This window comes from Nelumbo lutea, chromosome 1 (assembly GCF_056320005.1).
Source record: "Nelumbo lutea isolate HS-2025 chromosome 1, American lotus-T2T, whole genome shotgun sequence".
NCBI lineage: Eukaryota > Viridiplantae > Streptophyta > Magnoliopsida > Proteales > Nelumbonaceae > Nelumbo > Nelumbo lutea.
Window position 1 is genome coordinate 156,064,028 of NC_142684.1, and position 22,246 is coordinate 156,086,273.

At 40.5% G+C, this 22,246-nt stretch overlaps 1 protein-coding gene across 3 annotated transcripts in view; it reads right to left on the minus strand.

Annotated features, from left to right (window-relative positions):
• The window catches only part of PIR121 (transcription activator), a 160,258-nt gene that overhangs the window by 55,056 nt on the left and 82,956 nt on the right, over positions 1-22,246 (minus strand). For all 3 annotated transcript variants that reach the window (XM_088956812.1, XM_088956817.1, XM_088956820.1), the window contains 2 exons: positions 16,316-16,465; positions 6,923-7,066 (listed from right to left, as the gene is read on the minus strand). In XM_088956812.1, the coding sequence (XP_088812938.1) occupies positions 6,923-7,066; positions 16,316-16,465 (294 nt within the window). The remainder of the gene's footprint in view (positions 1-6,922; positions 7,067-16,315; positions 16,466-22,246) is intronic.

The window sequence follows — 22,246 nt, forward strand, 5'->3', positions numbered from 1 at the left end:
CATGGAGAAGAAACAATCTGTGGTTGCTCGTTCTAGTGCTGAGGCAAAGTACAAGGCAATGGCTCATGGAGTGTTTGAACTACTCTAGTTGAAAACCTTGTTGACTGAGATGGGCATCCAAGCAGATATCCTAGTGAGACTATATTGTGACAATCAAGCAGCCATAAATATTGCCCACAGTCCTATCCAACATGATCATACAAAGCATATTGAGGTGAATAGACACTTTATTAGAGAAAAAGTTGCTAGCAGAGAGATTTGCCTTCCTTTTGTAAGGTTGGAAGACCAACTACCTAATTGGCTCACTAAAGGTGTCTACCATCCAAAGTTTGCTAAGAACCTTGACAAGCTGGGCATGATTGACATATATGCTCAGCTTGAGGGGGAGTGTTGAAAAATGCTTAGATAGAGAGGTGTTTTTGGACTTTTTCTCTTTCCTTGTACTCTTTTTGTATTTGGGCGCCCAAGTCAAAGTATAAAGATATTTTGAGGGTGGGAACAGTAACTAAAACACATCTCTCTTCTTCTTCTTCTTCTTCTTCTTCTTCTTCTTCTTCTTCTTCTCTCCTCTTGCTTTCTCTCTTCTAAACCCTAGTTTTAACTTTTGTTTTGCAACTAAGATGCAACATATATCCCTCAAGAAAGATAGGAAATACAAAAAGACCAAAAATACCAATACCAAAAATTAAACATTAACTTATTTGTTTCTTATACATTTCAAAGAGAATAGTGATATCACCCAGCATGAAAACCTTGATCCAAGCAAGGCTATTTTGGCATTTCTCAAAAAGAGGTAGAAAATTTATGGAATCTCACCTCCTTTGTTGTTTCATGGTCCATCTGGATGGAAGGGAACTTTGAGGATTTTTGAACATAAAGGAAGTGTCAAGACTACTGGAACAGACAAACAGAAGGCAGTTAAGCAGTTTTACAAAAGGAGGCCACGTCAGCACAACTAACCATCCACTTGTAACAACTGTGATAATCGAGATCGTAAAACTATAAGTAGTAGAGCAGGAAAGGGAAACAGACATTGATTGTTTCAGCATTAAACTCTCTCTCTCTCTCTCTCTCCTTCCAAGAATTCAAGAGGTTGGCCCCTCGAAGAGCCCTGAGTTAGGCAGGTTCCTAACAATTTGGTATTAGAGCCAGCATGACCAACACAAGAAACACGTCAGTAGACACCCGAATGGATCAGATGGAGGTAGAGATCCATTGAATGTCTTTAGATCTCAAGGAAATGAAGGAAGGCTTCATTGCTCTCCTCCTCCGACTAAAGCAAGGGGCAACGAACATTGACAGAGGAAGCCAAGAAGAGCGCAGCAATGAAAACGGCCGCAGAACAGGGGCGGCAAAAGGAATAGCCAAAATCGACTTCCCCATCTTCTCAGGCGGCGACCCAACTCCCTAGATTCTCAGAGCCGAAAAGTATTTCGATTACCATTAAACATCGGGGCAAGATAGGGTAGCTCGGGCTTCTGCGCATCTTGAAGGGGAAGCTATCCTCTGGTTTCAATGGTACAGAAGAGGGCACCCTCGTCAAACCTGGGCAGACTTCACAGACGCCATGGCTGTCCATTTTGGATCATCTGGGTTCGAAGATCTTGATGAAAATTTGGCAAAGCTACGGTAGGTGGGATCAGTAAAAGAATACCAGATGGAGTTCAAAAGGCTAGTCGTGAGAGTCCAAGGGTGGACAAAGAAGGCATTGGTGGGAAGCTTCGTCGGCGGCCTAAAAGAGGAACTGCGATTGGAAATGAAAGCGATGCAGCCCACTTCTGTCATCAGTGCGGTAGCACAAGCCAGATTGTATGAGCACAAGTTCAGTCGAGCAAGAAAGGTGCAGTGACCATAGGGTCCCAGAGCAAGAAGGGAGCAGAAAGGACGATAGCACCAGACAAGGAGGAAGGAGTACTGCGCCTAGGCCCACTGGTTCCTTTCAAACGGTTGACCTGAGCAGAGATGCAAGCCCGCAAAGACAAAGGTCTTTGTTACAACTGCGAAGAGAAATTTGGGTCGGGACATCGCTGCAAGAAACAACAAGCATTTCTCCTCCAAACAGATGCCGAAGAGGAAGACGACATCACCGGTGCCAATCCCCATAGACAGTGGCAATTCCCTTAACTTCATAACTCAAGTCTTGGTGGATAAAATGGGACTTCCGGTTCAACCCACAACGGCCTTTACGGTTCATGTGGCCAACGGTAACAGCCTATCTTGCAATAGCATTTGCATGGGCCTACCACTATAGATTCAAGTTCATCAGTTTGCGGTGGACCTATATCCTCTCCATCTCAGTGGAGCGGACGTGGTGCTAGGCATTCCATCGTTAAGACAGCTAGGACCTATGGTCTGCGAATGGGCCCGTCTCACCATGGACTTCACATTAGGAAACTCCACAGTCCATCTACAAGGGCAAACATGCAAGGGCCCAAGGCCCATCAGTCTTACAACACTGACAAAGCAAAGAGGAGATCCAGATCAGCCCATATTCATGCACATGGACTCAAATTGGACCAGGCCATCCTTAGCTAATAGTAGCCCAGATGGGCCTAGAGACTTCCAAAGCCGCCTACAACAACTCCTTCAGCACTATGGCAACGTGTTCAAAGAACACCAAGGACATCCACCACGCCGGGAGCATGACCACCGCAACCCCCTCACGTCGGGATCAGCCCCGACCAATGTAAGACCTGAAGGGTTGAGAGATCCATCACATGGATGCCCAAAGATTGCGGAATAAGGGGCGAATTTCAAAAATTTTTTCTCTCTCTTCAACTGGGAATCACATTCCCTATTTAGAAAATCACATTTTCAAGGATAAATCTTGAACCTTAAACTGAACCAGATCTGAACCAAAAGGAATGGGAGAGAATGATACCTGATACGGAGAAGCAATATCTCCCAACGAAGGTGTTCACGCCCAAGGAAGGATCCAAAGACTGCTCCCACTAAAGATGGCGCAGTGCAGGATGGAGCAGAATCAGCAGTGTTCTTCCCCAAGAACTCTGTCCTTCGCAAGAAACAGAAGGATGGAACGTGAGCACAGCTTCCTTTTCAATCCTTTCTCAAAGAATTGATGTCAAGATCCAATATTGACTTCTCCCACAGTTGGAGATCGAACTGGCAAACAGGGCGGCAAGAGAGTATTCGCAGGGTGCAGAATTCTCTCTTCTTGATTTCAGCACTAAAGAGGATCTGATGTGTTTCTTGGTCTCTCTCTCTAGGCTGCCGCCCCCTCCTTCCTTTCGTTAACTTGAAAAGATCAGCTCCTAATCCCATTAGGAGGTGCTTATCCAAATCATATTTGGATCAGCCTTCTCTTCTAATGATAAGGATAAACCCTTATCTTATCTACAGATTAGATTAGCTTTATCCTAATCTTATTAGGAGGATTCTAGATCTGAATCACATTCAGATCTGGACTCTCTGAGTGGATAGGATTAAGACCCTATCCTAACTGCTAATCCATCTCAGAATTCGCCCCTTTAATTAACTAAATTAAAAGCCCAGTTTGAAATGGGCTTTATGCCCATTAAGCTTATGTGCTCACTTAACCTTCCTAACTGCTGCCCAGTTGGGCTTCCTTGTATGGCGTGGGACCCTAGCATTGATCTACACATCAGCCACATGGGTTCGGCCCAGCCTTTGTTACAAGGCCTGGTAGAATACAATGTTAAAGACAGTGCACCCCCTGAAACCCATCAAATGGGCTCTATGGGCCCAACACTTACCCTAAGTGGTCCCTGGGCCAAGCCACCTTGTAACACCCAGGGACTGTGGGCAGATGCAAGATTAGCCCATCAGGTATTATCCTCAATGGTCTTACACTTAACCTCTCAGCCCATAATGATCATACACTGCCCGACATGAGAGGACCTCTCCCTCGGCTGCAAGGAACAGTGTTGCACTCTCCACTTATATGGATCCCAGGAATTAAAACCCTTTTGCAAACATTTTAGAAACCATAATATATATACTTTTATATCTCATATAAAATATATTTTGCAAAACAAATTTCAACGGTTGAAATCGGCTGCCGGCAGTCTTGGTTTCCAACAGTGAGAGTGCATCCCCGATCATTACCTTTGTCCGACAAAGGGGCTGATCCTGTCACCATGATCACCCACTCAGATGAATTCTCGGATTGTCCCAACATACCCAGGTTTTGACCCCCGCTAAGGATCTCACTGATTAGTACATCAAATACAGCCCAATCCGACACCTAGTGCAGTATCATAATCGAGTCTAGGGGTCGGGTGTAACTTTCCAGTTTTGCCCATCAATCTCCAAGGTCCAGGGCAATACTGGAAATATGGTCCAGTTCAAAGATTCAATTAATCCCACACTGTATGTGCCTAAGGTCTCACCCCGGTAGCTGAGACAAGCCACCCCAACCGACTTGGTGGCACCACAGTGTCAGCCTTGTCAGGATAGGTCTCCCCAGACCGACCCACTGGCTCTGAACATTCTAAACTAACACGAGTCTCAATAAGTGTCCAGTTTAAGGGTATTACACAGAAACATACCAAGGGAACATGAATCAAATATGCACTTTTATTCATTTACAATAAACTCATAAAGTACATCAATTTTGATTGAAGCTAAGGGCATACAAAACTATCTAACAAGACCCTACCGATACCCTTACTTTCAGAAATCTGAAATCGAGAAGCAAGTTCAAGATATGCTTAAGGGATAATATAGCCCAGTCGCAACCCATTCTCGTCACCGGTACTAGTCAAGAAAAAGGATGGGACGTGGCGGTTTTGTATTGATTATAGAGCCCTTAACAGCATCACCATTAAAGACCGATTCCCGATTCCAGTCATTGATGAGCTGCTTGATGAATTCAGTCAAGCCACCATATTCTCAAAACTGGATTTACGAGCTGGGTATCATCAAATAAGGGTACATAGGGAAGATGTTCACAAAATGGCTTTCAAGACACATGATGGCCACTATGAGTTCCGGGTCATGCCATTTGGGCTGATTAATGCTCCAGCCACATTTCAAGCCTTGATGAATGACATATTCCAGTCATATTTACGTAAGTTCATCCTTGTTTTCCTTGATGACATATTGGTCTACATCCCCAATTGGGAGGAACATCTGAACCATCTATAGGTCACCCTTGCAACACTTTAGGCCCACCAGCTATTCACTAAAGAGTCCAAGTGCTCCTTTGGACAAAACCAAGTTCACTACTTGGGACATGTTGTAAAAAAGGGGACTGTAGCGGTTGACCCAGATAAAATCTCCAGTATACTGGGCTGGCCGCAACCCAAATGTGTGAAAGAATTGAGGGCATTCTTGGGACTGTCTGGGTACTACCGCCGCTTCATCAAAAACTACGGCCTAATAGCTACCCCAATGACCCAATTGCTGAAACAAGACACTTTTAACTAGTCAAACCAGGCCCAACAAACTTTTGAGCAATTGAAACAGGCAGTTGCGAGCCCTCCAACATTAGCACTGCCCGATTTCACAAAAGATTTCATCATTGAGTGTGATGCCTCGGGTTAAGGCGTTGGGGCTGTTCTCATGCAAGAGGGGTGACCACTAGCCTTTTTCAGCAAGGCCTTAACATCACAAAAGTGGGCCAAATCAGTTTATGAGCGAGAAATAATAGCAATAGTCTTAGCAGTCCAATGTTGGCAATCCTACTTGATCGGTAGGTGGTTCACAATTTGGACCGACCATCAAAGTCTGATGTTCTTATTGGATCAATTAGTTCTATCCCTGGAACAGCAACGCTGGATATCCAAGCTACTGGGGTACGACTACAGAATTGAATACAAAGCAGGGACAGCTAACCGAGTAGCGGACTTTTTTTTCCATTTTGGGATTGAATACAAAGAGGAACAGGAAGCAGTGGAAGATAGAGTTATAAAGAGATCGAGTCCATATATACCCAGCACTGGAAGCACTGGACTTTTTTTTTCCATTTTAAGTCCCTTTCATGTTTGTAATGATTAGCACACAACTATATTCCCATGTTTGGATAATATATGGGCCATATATTTAGGGGTTATTATTTGGTATCATGGTAAAATCTTGAATGGCAAAAATGAAAAGCAGGTTCAAGTCTGAGGGTAGTCACTTTGCCCAAAAAAACAAGCCAAAGGTTAGGAACCTATGCAGTCTACCCCTCCCAAGACCCCAGATAGCTGGGACCAACATTGGATATAATGGCTTTTTTATAGCTTATATATCTACTACTGTACTAATGTACTACTGCATAAGTCGGTCACTTCAGATCATGTAAGCTTTAGATATGAGAATTCTGGTCCCTTTTTTGATAATATTAACAATAACTGAATAGACACACTTTAAATGGTCATTACCCAATGTTGGTCCCAGCTATCTAGAGCCTTGGTAGGGGTGGACTGGATTCGGTCATAATCTTTGGCATTGTTTGCACAAAGTGGCCACTCTCGGATTCAATCTCTTGTTTTCACACTTGACAGCTTGAGATAGAATAGACACATTTACCTAAAAAAAAGAAACAAAAGACAACATGGAGACACATTTTGAAATGGATATTGTGGAAGACCATCATAATGTGTGAGGATACGGATGATGCAATGCTGAAGCTGGACCAGTAGGCAATCCCAAATTTCTGGGCAATGGCTGTTCTTGAGTTGAATTGAGTATTTATTACAAGACCGTTATTTTCTTATAAATGGAATTTTTATTTATAAAAATAACAAAGGTTCCTTCAAACTAAAAGAACATGCATGGATACAAAATAGATGTCATCCACAAACAAGAAAACAATATGAATGGTAGACCAAACTAATTGGAATCAAGACAATACAAAAAAGAAAAAGAAAAAACATTCATATTACCTATCCAATCAGCTTCAAATATGCTATCTGTTTTTAGTAAAAAAAATAAAAGTTTCTTAATATGAGCTTACCTTATTTGATATGTAGTCTAGTAGAGCTCGAATAAGCCATGGCAATGACCTTGATCCTAAAAGCCTGACAATGGAGAACATGTGAGGAATTCCTAAGAACCCGTTGTGCAATCGTGTAAAACTTTGATGGGCCATATTTAAATCCTACAATAACATGAAACATGGAATTCAGAAAATTGAAAAAAAAAATCAAATTATTAGTTGTTGGGGATGAACTAGTTACCAAGTAATGAAAAGATGCTAAAACAGAATGCTATACAAGCTGGCATGATGTAAGTCAATATCATGACAGACCACATATTAAGGATATCTCCATATATCTCCACTAAAAGATGAGCAAAGAATAAAATATTGTCAGAAAAGAATAGAAAAAGCACCAGTCTGCTACAACTAAAATCCATCATTATGCCTAAGTCAGTGATCGATATATTGGAGAAACTCCAAAGGGATAGGCTCAGAAAGGGTTAGAAAAAGCTTCATTGAGGAAAACTATTAGCAGGAATATTCAGAAGTGCATATCTGGATTGAGTGAAAGGAGATTCCTTGCAACCCCCTAGGTAGCAGTCTATGGAAGGGTATCAAGAAAATGAAGCCAGCATTTACACAACACACACAGCTGAAACCAGGCACCAGTGATCACATTCCAATTTGGAGAGATGTCTGGTGCGGGGATAGGCCATTGTGATGCCTATCCCTTGCTTTTTGGAATTGAATAAATAAGGATGTGTTGATAAGGGAGTATGAGTATGTTGGTTCTCAGCTTGTATGGACTTCCCAATTTAGATGCAACAAGAATGGTTGAGAGTCGGAGGACGCAGATCATCTATTGAAGACTTCGAATCACACCTGTTAGACAGTTTTGTATGCCCTTTGCTTTAATCAAAATGATGTACTTTATGAGTTTATTGTAAATGAATAAAAGTGCATATTTGATTCATGTTCCCTTGGTATGTTTCTGTGTAATACCCTTAAACTGGACACTTAATGAGACTCGTGTTAGTTTAGAATGTTCAGAGCCAGTGGGTCGGTCTGGGGAGACCTATCCTGACAAGGCTGACACTGTGGTGCCACCAAGTCGGTTGGGGTGGCCTGTCTCAACTGCCAGGGTGAGACCCTAGGCACATACAGTGTAAGATTAATTGAATCTATAAACTGGACCAGATTTCTAGTATTGCCCTGGACCTTGGAGATAAATGGGCAAAACTGGAAAGTTACACCCAACCCCTAGACTCGATTATGATATTGCACTAGGTGTCGGATTGGGCCGTCTTTGATGTACCAATCAGTGAGATCCTTAGCGGGGGTCAAAACTTGGGTATGTTGGGACAGTCTAAGAATTCATCTGAGCGGGTGATCATAGTGACAGGATCAGCCCCTTTGTCGGACAAAGGTAATGATCGGGGATGCACTCTCACTGATGGAAACCAAGACTGCCGGTAGCCGATTTCAATCGTTGAGATTTGTTTTGCAAAATATATTTTATATGAGATATAAAAGTATATATATTATGATTTCAAAATGATTTGCAAAAGGTTTTAATTTTCGGGATCCATATATGAGAGAGTGCAACACTGTTCCTTGCAGTCGAGGGAGAGGTCCTCTCATGTCGGGCAGTGTATGATCATTATGGGCTGAGAGGTTAAGTGTAAGGCCATTGAGGATAATACATGATGGGCTAATCTTGCATCTGCCCACAGTCCCTGGGTGTTACAAGGTGGCTTGGCCCAGGGACCACTTAGGGTAAGTGTTGGGCCCATAGAGCCCATCTGATGGGTTTCAGGGGGTGCACTGTCCATAACAGTGTATTCGGCCAGGCCTTGTAACAAAGGCTGGACTGAACCCATGTGGCTGATGTGTAGATCAATGTTTGGGTCCCACGCCATACAAGGAAGCCCAACTGTGCAGTAGTTTGGAAGGCTTAATGAATACATAACCCTAAATGGGCCTTAAGCCCATTTCGAACTGGGCTAATTTGATTAGTCTTTAAGGGGCAAATTTTGAGATAAGATCAGCTGATAGGATTAGGCTCACACCCTATCCACTCAGAGAGTCCAAGATCTAAATGAGATTTAGATTTGGAAACTTCCTAATTAGATTAGGAGCTGGCTGATCTAATCTGCAGATAAGATAAGGATTATCCCTTATCTTAAAGGGACTTCTAATCCAGATATGATTTGGGTTAGCAACTCCTAATGGGATTAGGAGCTGATCCCTTTAAGTCTATAAAAGGAAGAGGGGGGGCAGCCTTTAGATATCCAACACAACAGACAACCAACAGTCTTGTCTTCAGAGTTGAGATCACAGAAGAGAGAATTCTGCACCCTGCAAATTCTCTTTAGCCGCCTCCTTCTTGCAGTCGCCGCCTATAGCAGTTCGATCTCCATTCCTTGGGAGAAATCAAGATTGGATCTTGATTCCAATCTTTTGGAGAAAAGATTGGTAGGAGTTGTATTCACAAGCCGTCCAGGTAATTCTTGGGAAGAATCAGGTTCTTAGGAAGGACACTACTGATTCTGCTCCACCTTGCACTGCGCCATCTTCAGTGGGAGCAGATTTTGGTTTCTACCTTGGGCGTGAACACCTCCATTGGGAGATATTATTTCTCTGTATCAGGTATTATCTCTCTCTCCTCCTTTTGGTTCAGATCTGGTTCAGTTTATGGTTCAAGAATGATCCTTGAAAATATGATTTTCTAAATAGGGAATTCGATTTCCAGTTGAAGGGAAAGAAAAATTTTTGAAATTCACCCCCTTTATTCCGCAATCTTGGGCATCCATATGATGGATTTCCTATCCCTTCAATACCGGGATACATCCTGATGCTGTGTACTAGAGGATATGAATGGGAAACTCTTCAGGCATATTCAGCATAAAATCAAACTATCTTTTTAGTTGTGAGGGACTGCTCATCCTGTTTCATGCAGGTGGATTTTGGAATGCACTTGTGCCATCCAAAGTCATATTCTTTTCTTGGGCTGCCAATTGATGTTCATTAGTATGATAATGGACAGTTCCTGCATATTCTGTTCGGAACAAGAGACATCCTGTCATTTATTTTTTCACTGTAGAGTTGCTATGCATATACGGTCTCACTTCTCAGGGCTGTTTGGGAGGAGTAGATAACTCCCCCTAACCTTGCTAGTCTCTTCTTTGCCTAAAAGGTGCATGGCTTCTGTAGAGAACACTAATGTGGACCACACTAAGGTGGTCCCCGCTGTTCGTATGTCAGCAATAAGTTATGATTAGGATTAGTTCTTTATGATAAGATTAGGACTAGTCTTTTATAAGATTAGGATTAGTCTTTTTTTCAGCTTTATCTTATCTTATCTTGCCATGTAAGCAATTCAGTCCTTCTACAAGTATGATACTATGTATATAAATTTAAGAGGGGGGCGGCTGTTTAAACATATCAACCCAACTCTCTTTTATCAAAATCTCTCTCTCTCTCTCTCTCTCTCTCTTCTTTTTTTTTCTTCTCCATTTAAGTGTTTGTTCAATCTTGATTGACTACTTGGTATCAGAGCATTCGATCTAGGGTTTCTCAAGTGGAATTAATTCAGCCGACCACATGAGAATTATTTATGGCTGAGTTTTTTCATCCAACTGATTCTTGGAGATTACAAGAAGTCTTCAGCAACTGTCCAAGGATTGGAAAGTGCTCCATGTAATCAGGAAGAATCAGAGAAGAGTTAAGTGATCAAGGTTAGGTCTTTGGTCAAGATTGGAGGTGCCAATCAGATTTTTTGGTTCTCTCATCAGGATTGAAGTTGGCGATCAAGAAGATTTTTCTCCGAGATCAGTTCTGTTTCAGAAGTTTCTCGGGTTGATCAGAATCAAGATCGGTTTTGAGCAAATTGAAGTTGGCAATCAGAATTTCACCAAGACTTTTCTTCAAGATCAGGTTTTTTTTTCTCAAAAATTCCTGGGTAAGGTCTTATTCCTTCTTGAGGGCAGCAACAAGGATAGCTTAATTTGTGAGGTACGGCTATATAGATTTTTTTTTCTTTTTCTCTTCTAGGGTTTAAGAGAAAACCCTGAAATCCAGGACTGTTACTGTGTCTGGATAAGATATTAGACTTGTTTTTAAGTTTGGCTGCTATCAAATTTCTGTTCTCTGATCATTATTTTTGGAGTTTTGTACCCAGGCCAACTGCTATTAGTTCTCAGATTTAGTAGGTTGATTGATACAACGATACAGTGAATTGGAATTTTTTTTTCTTTCTCTGAATCTGATTTCTGATTCTAGACCTACTGTCGTTAGTTTTTTCAGGCCCAGTAGGCTGATTGTTACAGTAAATAGAAGGTGTTTTTTGCTTAACCCCTAACCAAGAATGGAGTTCAAGCACCAAGGGGAGGGTGTTTTTGGGACTGGTTCAGGTGGCATGGCTGAAAACACCTTCCAGATTACAATTGTAAAGTTTGATGGTTCAAACTACTTAGAGTGGGCCCAATCAGCCATGATGGCCATTGGGAGAAGAGGAAAACTAAACTATTTGTTGGGAGATGTGAAGGAACCAAATAAGGAAGATCCCACTTATGCTAAGTGGATTCAGGAAAATTATTTAGTGATGACATGGTTGTGCAATTCCATGAAGCCACACATCAGCCAAAATTACTTAAGGGCAAAAACAGCTAAAGAAATATGGGATGTTGTGAAAGAAACCTACTCTCAGCCCCTTAATGTTGCTAGGGCTTATGAGCTGAAATGTGAGGTTAAAAATCTCAAACAAGGTGAGAAACAAGCTTCTGTTTATTTTTCAATCTTGAAATCCCTATGGCATGAAATTGACCACATCGAATCAATTGAATGGGAAAGTCAGAAGGATGCACAGATTTACAGAAAGCAGATTGAAACTAATAGAGTGTTTGAGTTCCTGGCTAGTCTAAATTCGGAATATGATATTGTGAGGCAGCATCTGTTGACAACAGCCTTTTGAATCAGCTCTGGCAGCAGTTAAGCCAAAATCTGGGAGTTATAAGGAAAGAGACATGAAGAAGAAAGATAAGAAGGACCTAGTATGTGAGCATTGCAAGAAACCTAAACATACTAAAGAGACCTGTTGGAAGCTACATCCACATCTAGTTCCACCCAAACTTAGAAACAAAATGGGGAATGCAAATATGGCTATTAACACTGATAGCACAACATCATCTAGTACAAGAGGCAATCCTCTAGATACTCTAGTTGCTGTCCGAGCTACTCTAGTTCAGCTGGAAAACAAAGTTGGTAATTCAGCTCCACCTCCTCAGACACCATCAGCACCCCCTACCTCAGCTTTTGCTCATTCAGGTAATCGGGCCTCAGCTCACCATGCCTCGGTTACAGGTAATACAGAACATTCATGGATAATAGATTCTGGAGCATCTGATCATATGACTGGCTTGCCGTCACTATTTACTACCTATCACTTATTTTCAGGCAGAGACAAAGTGTCCATTGTTGATGGCTTCCTCATTCCTATTTCTGGCAAGGGAGACATCAAGTTGTCTAATGTTATTTCCTTATCTTCGGTTTTGCATATTCCTAAGCTTAGTACTAACTTGCTTTCAGTTAGTAGCATTACAAAAAACCAAAATTGTCCAGTAACCTTTTCTCCGGATCGATGTGTTTTTCAGGACCTGGAGACTAGGAAGGTGATTGGGACTTGCGTGAGGCAAATGGAGTCTATCTGCTTGGAGGGAGTCCTCGTTGGGAAGATAGTGAGACTAAGAGGTCTTGTGTTTATCAGTCTGTTGATCAGGCTATGCTTTGGCATAATAGGATGGGTCATTTATCTTTTCGGGCTTTGAAGAGTTTGTTTCTGAGTTTATTTGAATCTATCCAGATGTCTAGTTTGAAATGTGAGAATTGTGAACTTGCAAAACACTACAGGACAACCTATTCATTAAGTAATAATAGAAGTAATATTCCCTTTGAAATTGTGCATACTAATGTTTGGGGACCTTACCATACCACTGCCATGGGGGGGGTACAGATATTTCCTACTATTTGTCGATGATTATACTCATTTTTCGTGAATTTATCTCATGCGTTCTCGAGATGAGGTCCCAGTATTAACCCAGATCTTTCATCAAATGATTTTAACAAATTTTTAGATCTGATAATGAGAAAGAATATTTTGCAAACCCATTATCCTCCTATTTGCTTGAACATGGGATTATCCATCAGAGTACCTGCCCTCATACACCACAACAAAATGGGGTTGCTAAGAGAAAGAATAGACACATATTGGAGGTAGCTAGAAGCATTATGTTTACTTCCAATGTGCCTATACGTTTCTGGGGGGATGTTGTTGTTACAACAGTGTATCTCATCAATAGGATTCCTTCATGGGTTCTTGACATGAAATCTCCATTTACCCTCTTAAATCCTGATAAAGAGTTATTTACCATTCCCCTTAAAACCTTTGGTTGTACATGCTTTGTTAAGATTCTTGGTCCTCATCGTTCCAAGTTTGATCCTAAGGCCTCAAAATGTATTTTCCTTAGTTATGCACAAACTCAAAAGGGATATTACTGCTATGAAGCTACTTCTGGGAAAAGATTTGACTCAATGGATGTCACTTTCTTTGAAGATGTACCCTATTATCCAAGGGTTTCTCCTCTGGGGGGAGAGTAGTAAGGATGGGGTTAACTCGTCAGAAGTTCCTTTACCTATCCCATTAAGTGAAGAGGGGTGTAATGGGAAGGGCTATCAGAGATGCAGGGATGTGAGAGTCTATCACAGACGATGGAGATAGGTTGATTTTGAACATCAACAGTGCAGGCCATCCCGCTCTTCTCTGCAAATCCAGATCCTGGTACCACAATAGCCCCAGTTCCTTCTGTAGAGCCAGATCTAGGTACCACAGATACTACAGATGAAAGACATCCCACCATGGAGCCTTCACCTTCATTAGATGATCTTGATCTTCCCATAGCAGTTCGTAAGGGCAAGCATCGTTGCACCACATCTACAGCTCACAGCATTTCTCAGTTCTTGTCCTACGATCATTTGTCTCCCTCCTATAAGTCTTTTTTCGCATCCATTGCTGATGTTCCCATTCCCAGAACAATACAGGAAGCATTGGAAGTACTAGAATGGAAAGATGCAATAAAAGTAGAAATGGATGCCCTCTCATAAACAATACTTGGGAGATAGTTGACTAGCCTAAAGGTAAAAAACCGATTGGATGTAGATGGGTATTCACTGTGAAACATAATGCTAATGGTTCTATTGAAAGGTACAAGGCCCAGTTAGTTGCAAAAGGATTTACTCAGACATATGGTATTGACTACTTGGAAACTTATGCACCAACAGCAAAGATGACCACTATCAGAGTCTTATTATCTCTTGCAACCAGTTACTCTTGGCCGTTGTATCAGATGGATGTTAAAAACTCCTTCCTCAACGGAGACCTGCAAGAAGAGGTTTACATGCAGTTGCCTCCCAGATTTTATGGTACAGAGACAAAAAAGAAGGTTTGTCGGTTGAATAAAGCCTTGTATGGACTAAAACAGTCCCCCAGAGCTTGGTTTGATAGACTCAAACAAGCCCTTGAAAGGTTCAGATATGTATAGGCCCAGTCAGACCACACCTTATTTATTAAGAGTGGTTTCTTCCTTAACCTTGTTTACTGTATATGTGGATGATATTGTAGTAATAGGAAATGATAATACTGAGATTGAGTCCCTTAAGCAACTCCTTCATCAAGAGTTTGAGGTAAAAGATCTGGGAGAACTACGATACTTCTTGGGCATTGAGGTAGCCAGATCCAAGCATGGGATTTTTATTTCTCAAAGAAAGTATGTTCTTGACATGTTGGAAGAAACAGGAAAGTTGGGTGTTAAGCTTGCTAACACACACCCATTGAACAAAATCGCAAGATCAGTGCAAAGGGTGGAGAACCCCTTGAAGATAAAGCTATGTTCCAACGGTTAGTTGGAAAACTTCTCTATCTTTGTCTCACCCAACCCGACATCATTTATGCAGTTAGTGTGGTTAGTCAGTATATGCACTCTCCTAGGACTACTCACCTCCTTGCAGTTGAGAGGATACTAGCATATTTGAAGAGGTGCCCAGGTAGAGGCATTTTATTCAAGAATAATGATCACATGAAGATAGAAGTTTTCACAGATGCTGATTGGGCTGGGTGTGTTGATGATCGAAGATCTACCTCTGGATATTGTGCTTTTGTAGGAGGTAACCTTGTCTCTTGGAGGAGTAAGAAACAAAATGTTGTTTCTCGTTCCAGTGCTGAAGCTGAATATAGGTCCATGGCAAAAGGTGTAGCTGAGATCCTATGGTTGAGATCATTATTTGAGGAGTTGGGTATTGTTTATAAGAAACCCTTGATGTTGTACTGTGATAATCAAGCTGCCATCAATATAGCTCATAATCTAGTACAACAAGACAAAACTAAGCATATTGAAGTGGATCGACATTTTATCAAAGAAAGGGTTACATCTCAAGAAGTATTACCTCCGACATACAGCTGGCAGACCTTCTCACCAAGGCGAATTCAAGGAAGAAGTTAGAAGCAGATCTATGCAAATTGGGAATGACAAACATCTATTCCCAACTTGAGGGGGAGTATAGAGAACACTAATGTGGACCCCACTAAGGTGGTCCCCACTGTTCGGATGTCAGCAATAAGTTATGATTAGGATTAGTTCTTTATGATAAGATTAGGATTAGTCTTTTTTTCATCTTTACCTTATCTTATCTTATCTTGCCATGTAAGCAATTCAATCATTTTACAATTATGATACTATGTATATAAATTTAAGAGGGGGGCGGTTGTTTAAACATATCAACCTAACTCTCTCTCTCTCTCTCTCTCTTCTCCCTCTTCTTTTCTTTTTTTTTTTTTCCTTCTCCTTTAAGTGTCTGTTCAATCTTGAGCAACTACTGCTTCTCTAGAAGAGGGAAAGCTCTTTGGAATTCACTTCCAATGGCAGTATGCTGGTCCATTTGGAAGGTGCAGAACTCTAGAATTTTTTAGGCTAAAGAGAAGCCAACGAGAATGTAATTTGAATCTCATTGTACAGGGGTTTATAGTGTTTATAACATAATGCATTACATTACCTCTTTCCAAAAAATGGCAGCTTATATGATGGGTGGGCCAGTGGGGATCCTAATACTTTTTTGAAGGAGTTACTGAGTTAGGGTTGAGCATTTTAGAAATCAGTGGTACAGCATTTTGTATGGGCAATTGTATGTCTGTTGGCTGATTTCTTTTCTCATATTCTACACAGAATCACAGATACAACTGATACAGATGTAACGAGCTTGTGCAATTTTTGAGGGGCTCTCCCCCTCTGTATTAATACAAATATACCATTTATCAAGGAAACAAAATCTATCACTATATTCAGGAAAGTTCAATTGAACCTTGTTACTTCATGAACTCACTTGGGAACCACAATAGAAATTAGGCTTGGCATAAGGCATTGATGGCTTTTGAACAGGAGCAGGGGAGACTTTTGATGACCGAATAAACCTTTGAGTAGTGTTGCACAAGATAAAGTTCGGCAAGAAATCATTCTGCAACTCTGTCCAAACCTGTAATCCATGAAAATCAAATATAACAGAGAAACAACAATGATTGGTCACCAGCCATAAAATGCTCAAAAGAAACATCCAATTCTCATAGTCCACCCTAAAATCATATATTTGTAGAGAACACTGATGTGGTACCCACTGTACTGTACTCATATGACTATAGTCAGCAGTTAGTTGGTAGTTGGTAGTTATTTCAGTCAGTTTATAATTATTACTCTTTTATTTTTTCCATGTAAGCAGTAAGGGTATTTCAGCCCTTTTACCTTTATTTGAGAATTAATATAAATAGTAAGAGAGGGGCGGCAGATATATTATCCTCTCCTTTTCTAAATCTCCCCTTCGAATTCTTCTCCTCTTCTCTTCTCTTCTCTTCTCTTCTCTTCTCCTTTCTCAATTTTTCTTGTTAATTGAACACTAAAATCTAGGACTGATTGTTAGTCTTATTCGACTACAATATTCTTATTCCTTTTTATTAGAAACATACCAATTACAATCTACTGAAAAATCATAGAGCATTTTATCTATCAAAATAAACTTATATAACATTTATGAATTGAATCGAACCATATATGCACCATGACCTTTTTTGTATTTTATATTTTGGATATGTTAGCTGGAAAGGATGTTATGGATGATTTGCAAGATTAGAAAAGACACAATTAGAAACAGCCTCATTGGAGAGGACTTAAAAGTACCCACAACTGATGAGAAGATGGAGGAAAGTCAACTGAGATGGTTTAGTCATCCGCATTGAATACCAAGGACTGCATTGATAACTAATCAGACGGAGGAAGTAGATGGATCTAAAAGGAACAAGGAGAAGACCAAAGAAAACGTGGGCCAGAGTGGTAAGAAATGATCTGAGGACATACATTTTGACAGAAAACAAGGTCCATACAGGCACAATGGCTGGAAAGAATTTGCATAGCTGACCCCAAATTGTTGGTATACAGGGTGAGTTGAGTAAAGTTGGATTTGGATAAAGCTCAACATTGTTAAATCCCCATGGAATATCCTCAGTTCAGTCCTTTAGAAAGTCATCCCTAACATCTTTAGATCGTAACTTTTTTATCATATTTTGGGTTTCTTTGTGCCCTCCAGGATAGCCTTCATGCATTGGACAATTGATTGGAAGAAGAATAAGATTATACAACACTTAATGCACTTTATATTCAATAAGAGATGGAAACAGCTAATCACCTCCTAATACAACAGCAATTCTGTGGGTTCATATGGTCAAACATAGCTTCCACGTTAAAAACATGCTTTTCTTGAAGATAACAAAAAAAAAATTATTAAAACAAAAAAAAAAAAAGATTATAAGGAAGGTGATATGCAATCACCTGAAAAGAAAAGCCAACCCAAGCCAGCACCCTCAGAGGCAAAAAACAAACCCAAATCAACTGAAACTGGCCCAAACTCAAAAAAGACCCTACTATGAATATCAATCCATCCCAAAGCCCAACAATGCCCAAAATTATCTAAACAAAAAGCTTCCAACCCCAGAATACCAATTCAAGCATCTTTCTCAGCTTTTTGAGAACCATTTTGTTGTCATTTTTTTACTGTTCCTTTGGGTCTTTTGACAAGCTTGTTAGGTCCCATTCTGAAAGGACCACCTTTTAACCTTGTGAAAACTTTTGAACTGGGATCTGCTGCTGTGTTTTTTTCTTTTGAGTTCTGAATCTTCTGACTGCATTTAGATTTTCCACCGCTGTTTTGGTATTCTCTGCTGATTTCTGAACCCTGTCTTCAATCACCACCCCCTCGACCTCTTCTTCAATCTTCTCTATGATATCCCCACAGCCTTCGGTAATCACTTCCATCTCTTTCTTCTTCGAATTATCGCCATCCGTATTAAACTCTGAATCTATTGGACCTTCATTCTTCCCAAAGTTTTCCTCCAGAGATCTAAATGCTTCTTTTGCGAAATCCTCCCCTCCTAGAAAAAACAGACCCAACATCCTGCTCGCTTCCACTCCCCTATTCACCACTTCCTTGATGTTAGCAGTCTTTTCTACCATATGGGTCTCATCCATCACTGGCTCAGACTCATTTTCTTCCCCTGAATCTGCTTCCGGTTCTTCTTCCCCACTCTCCTCTAGTGGATAGCTCTCTATTTTTTTCCTTTGATAAGTTCTTACCTTCTTCCCCTTCACTTCCTTCTTTCTCCATTCCCATATCCTTCTTCCCACCCTCCTCTTCGACACTTCTGTCCTCCTCCTCTTAGGAGTGGCGAACCGGTGGGTTGGGTTGGGTTGGGTTGGGTTGGGTAAGTGTTGAATACCAACCCACCCATATTGACCCACCAACCCACCATGACCCATCATCAATTCTTGTTAAAAGGTCATAACCCACCCTGCCCCACCCATATTGACCCACTTGACCCATCCATATTGACCCTTAACCACCCTCAGCCATACTAACCCACCTACCCTCACTTATAAATACAAAAATGGGTTAGGACGGCCCGTATACCCAAAATAATAAATTTTGAGAGAACAATCACTCTCAAAACTGCCACATGACAAAAACGAGTAAGGTCAACCTGTATACCCGAAAATGCAAAAATTGTAGATAAATGCAGAAAATAGTAGAAAAATTGCAGAAAAAGCAAAAAAAAAACTAAAAAATTAGAGAAATTTCAAAACTTTTGCAGAAAAAAAAAAGAAAATATGTAAAAAATACCAAAAATTTGTAGGAAATGCATGAAAAACACAAAAAAAAAGTGCAAAAAATATGCAGAAAAGCACCAAAATTTTGTAGAAAATGCAGAAAATACCAAAAAATTACAGAAAATGCAGAAAATAACAGAAAATTTGCAGAAAATGCAAAAAAAAATGCATAACTTTTATAAATGTGCTTTCTTAAAAGTGCTTTTGCAAAAGTACTCTTATGAAAGTACTTCTATAAAAGTGCTTTCATAAAAGTACTTTTACAAAAGTTCTTTTATGCATAAAAGTGTTTTCGTAAAAGTGCTTTCGTGTAAAAGTGCTTTCATAAAAGTACTTTATAAAAGTGCTTTTATGCTTTCATAAAAGTGTTTCCGTAGAAATACTTTCATAAAGTGTTTTCGTTTAAAAGTGCTTTTGTAAAAATAATTTATAAAAGTGATTTCGTGTAAAAGTACATTTGTAAAACTGCTTTCGTAAAAGTCCTTTCATAAAATTACTTTATAAAATTGCTTTTGTATAAAATTGCATGTGAATAAGAAAGTTAATAAAATCTATTTTATTTCACTTTTAATCTCATAATGAAATGTGGCATGGTGGTTTGGAAGTGTAATGAGATGTGGGCACACTTGGAGGCCTAAGTTCGAATCACTACAACTTCTTTTTTGAGATTTGGCGAGTATAGATAGAGTTGACTTTGACCCAACCCATCTTGACCCGCACGACCCAACCCATCCTAAACCCTAATGGGTATCCTCGACCCAACCCACCCTGACCCTTTTCCACTAACTCTAATGGGTTACTCGACCCATATTGACCCACCAATAGATTGGGTGGGTATCGGTAAGTTCCAAGGTGGGTGGGTCAAATGGGTTGGGGTCAAGATTGCCAGCCCTACCTCCTTTATTCCCCTACATTTTGTCCACACCTCTTTTTTCTTTTGCTCCTTCCATCCCGATCTCCTTATCTCTTTTTCTATTCTCTCCCTCTTCTCTGGCTTTACTTTCGTTACTACTCACTCTGACTTCCCCTTCAAAAACTTCCCTAACTCCTACTTCGTTTTCCCCTACAAAGGACAAACTTTGTATCATTACTAGGTTGGGGCAATCATTTGAACTCTCATCATTGTGGAAAAACTCAGATAGTCAATTGTCAAACCTAAGAGAAGACTCACCAAGATTATCCAGCGAGTTGCTAAAGGTCCACATAATCCCACCTGGTTCAGAGCACTTTCCCCTAAAACCCGACCCGCTAACCTTTCTTGAATCGTTTAACCTACTCGGGTCACCCAGAATATTCATAATTAAAGGGTTCATATCCTCTTGTTTCTCGTTTTCTGCTTCCCTCTTTCCAAATATTTCCATCCTTTCCGAGGATTTAGTTTTACTCTTCTTTTTCTTTGCCAAAACTTCATCCACATCTAGCATTTCTATCACCCAAATTTCTTCCACATTTTGACTATGACGTGGCCTCTCCCCTACCTTATCAGCTTCATCTTCAACCTCTCGATCATCCCTCCACAACAATGCTTCATGTTTCGATGCAACCCACATGGCCTTTTCCGGCTGCATTCTAACAACTTCCTACACTGTCGAGTTCATATTCGATAGATTGCAAGAAATGAGAATCCCTCCTAGCATCTTCGCAACCTTCTCCATTGCTAAATTGTTCCAAAGATTGAAAGGCAAACTAAATAACCTGATAGCAAAGACTCCATTGTAGCATCTTGCTGTTGTAGGAAGCATACCACTTCCGCACCAAAATCACACCCCACTCTGTCTAACCTGTCAAAATCCACTATTTTCTCTTCCACTTTCAACAGAGCTCGTTTTTTGTCAAAAGGAGCAATCACAATTTTTGAATCCATCTGCAGTTTCTTTTTCAATAAGTTCAAAATAATTCCCCAATCCAGAATCTCCTTGCTCGCTTCCAAGACCAAGTTTTCTCCCAATCTTCTTTGTTTCGTTCCAAAAATAGCTTTTGCACTTTATTTGAACTACTTACAAACATTCTTGTTCAAACCCTTTCTCTTGCTTATTCTTTGACTTTCCTCCATCAATTAGTCTTCACTTTTGTAATCATTCATGGAGAGAGAGAGAAAGAGAAGAAGAGGAAGATATGATTGAGAGAAAAAGAAAAACTACTTCTGGCTGCCGCCAATTCAGTTATTTATATTAACTTAATATAAAAGGAATGGAGATTACAAGTATGCTCCTGGCGGCACTCCCTAGAAACAAACTAATAAGAAAGAAAGAAAATAACTAACTAACAGCATCTTAAGTTGACAACCCACTAACAACAACTATAAAATAACAATTCAATAATCCTCACACCACTCCCCCTCAAGTTGGGCTGAATATGTCTATCATGCCCAGCTTGTCACATAAGTCATTGTGTCGTGAGTATGAAACCCCTTTTGTAAGGACATCAGCGAGTTGTTCCTCGGAGTTGACATAAGGGATGCAAATTTCCCTTTTTTCCAATTTTTCCCTTATGAAGTGTTTGTCCACCTCAGTGTGCTTGGTCCTCTCATGTAAGACAGGGTTGCTGGTGAAGTTTATGGCTGCCTTGTTGTCACAGTAAAGAGACATAGGATTATGAACAATAATTCCAAGCTCTCCTAGAAGATTTTTTAACCAAAGGACTTCAGCCACCCCATGTGTCATAACTCTATATTCAGCTTCAACACTGGACCTCGCTACCATACTTTGTTTCTTGCTTTTCCAGGTCACTAGGTTTCCTCCCACAAATGTGCAATACCCACTCATGGACTTTCTATCATCCACAGCACCTACCCAATCAACATCTGTAAAGACTTCCACCTTTAAGTGATTATGTTTACTGAATAGTAGACCTGTTCCGGGATACTTTTTCAAGTATCTAAGAACTCTCTCTGCTGCCTCCATGTGTGGTTTCTTAGGAGGGATACTTTTTCAAGTATTTAAGTGATTATGTTTACTGAATAGTAGACCTGTTCCGTCCAATGTCTGGACGGGTCATGGACAAATAAATTAGCTTTCCCACTAACCTTTGGAATTGTTTCACATCTTTCAGAGGTTCACCATCACATCTACAGGCCTTGCACCTAATTTGTCTGTGTCCTGTAATA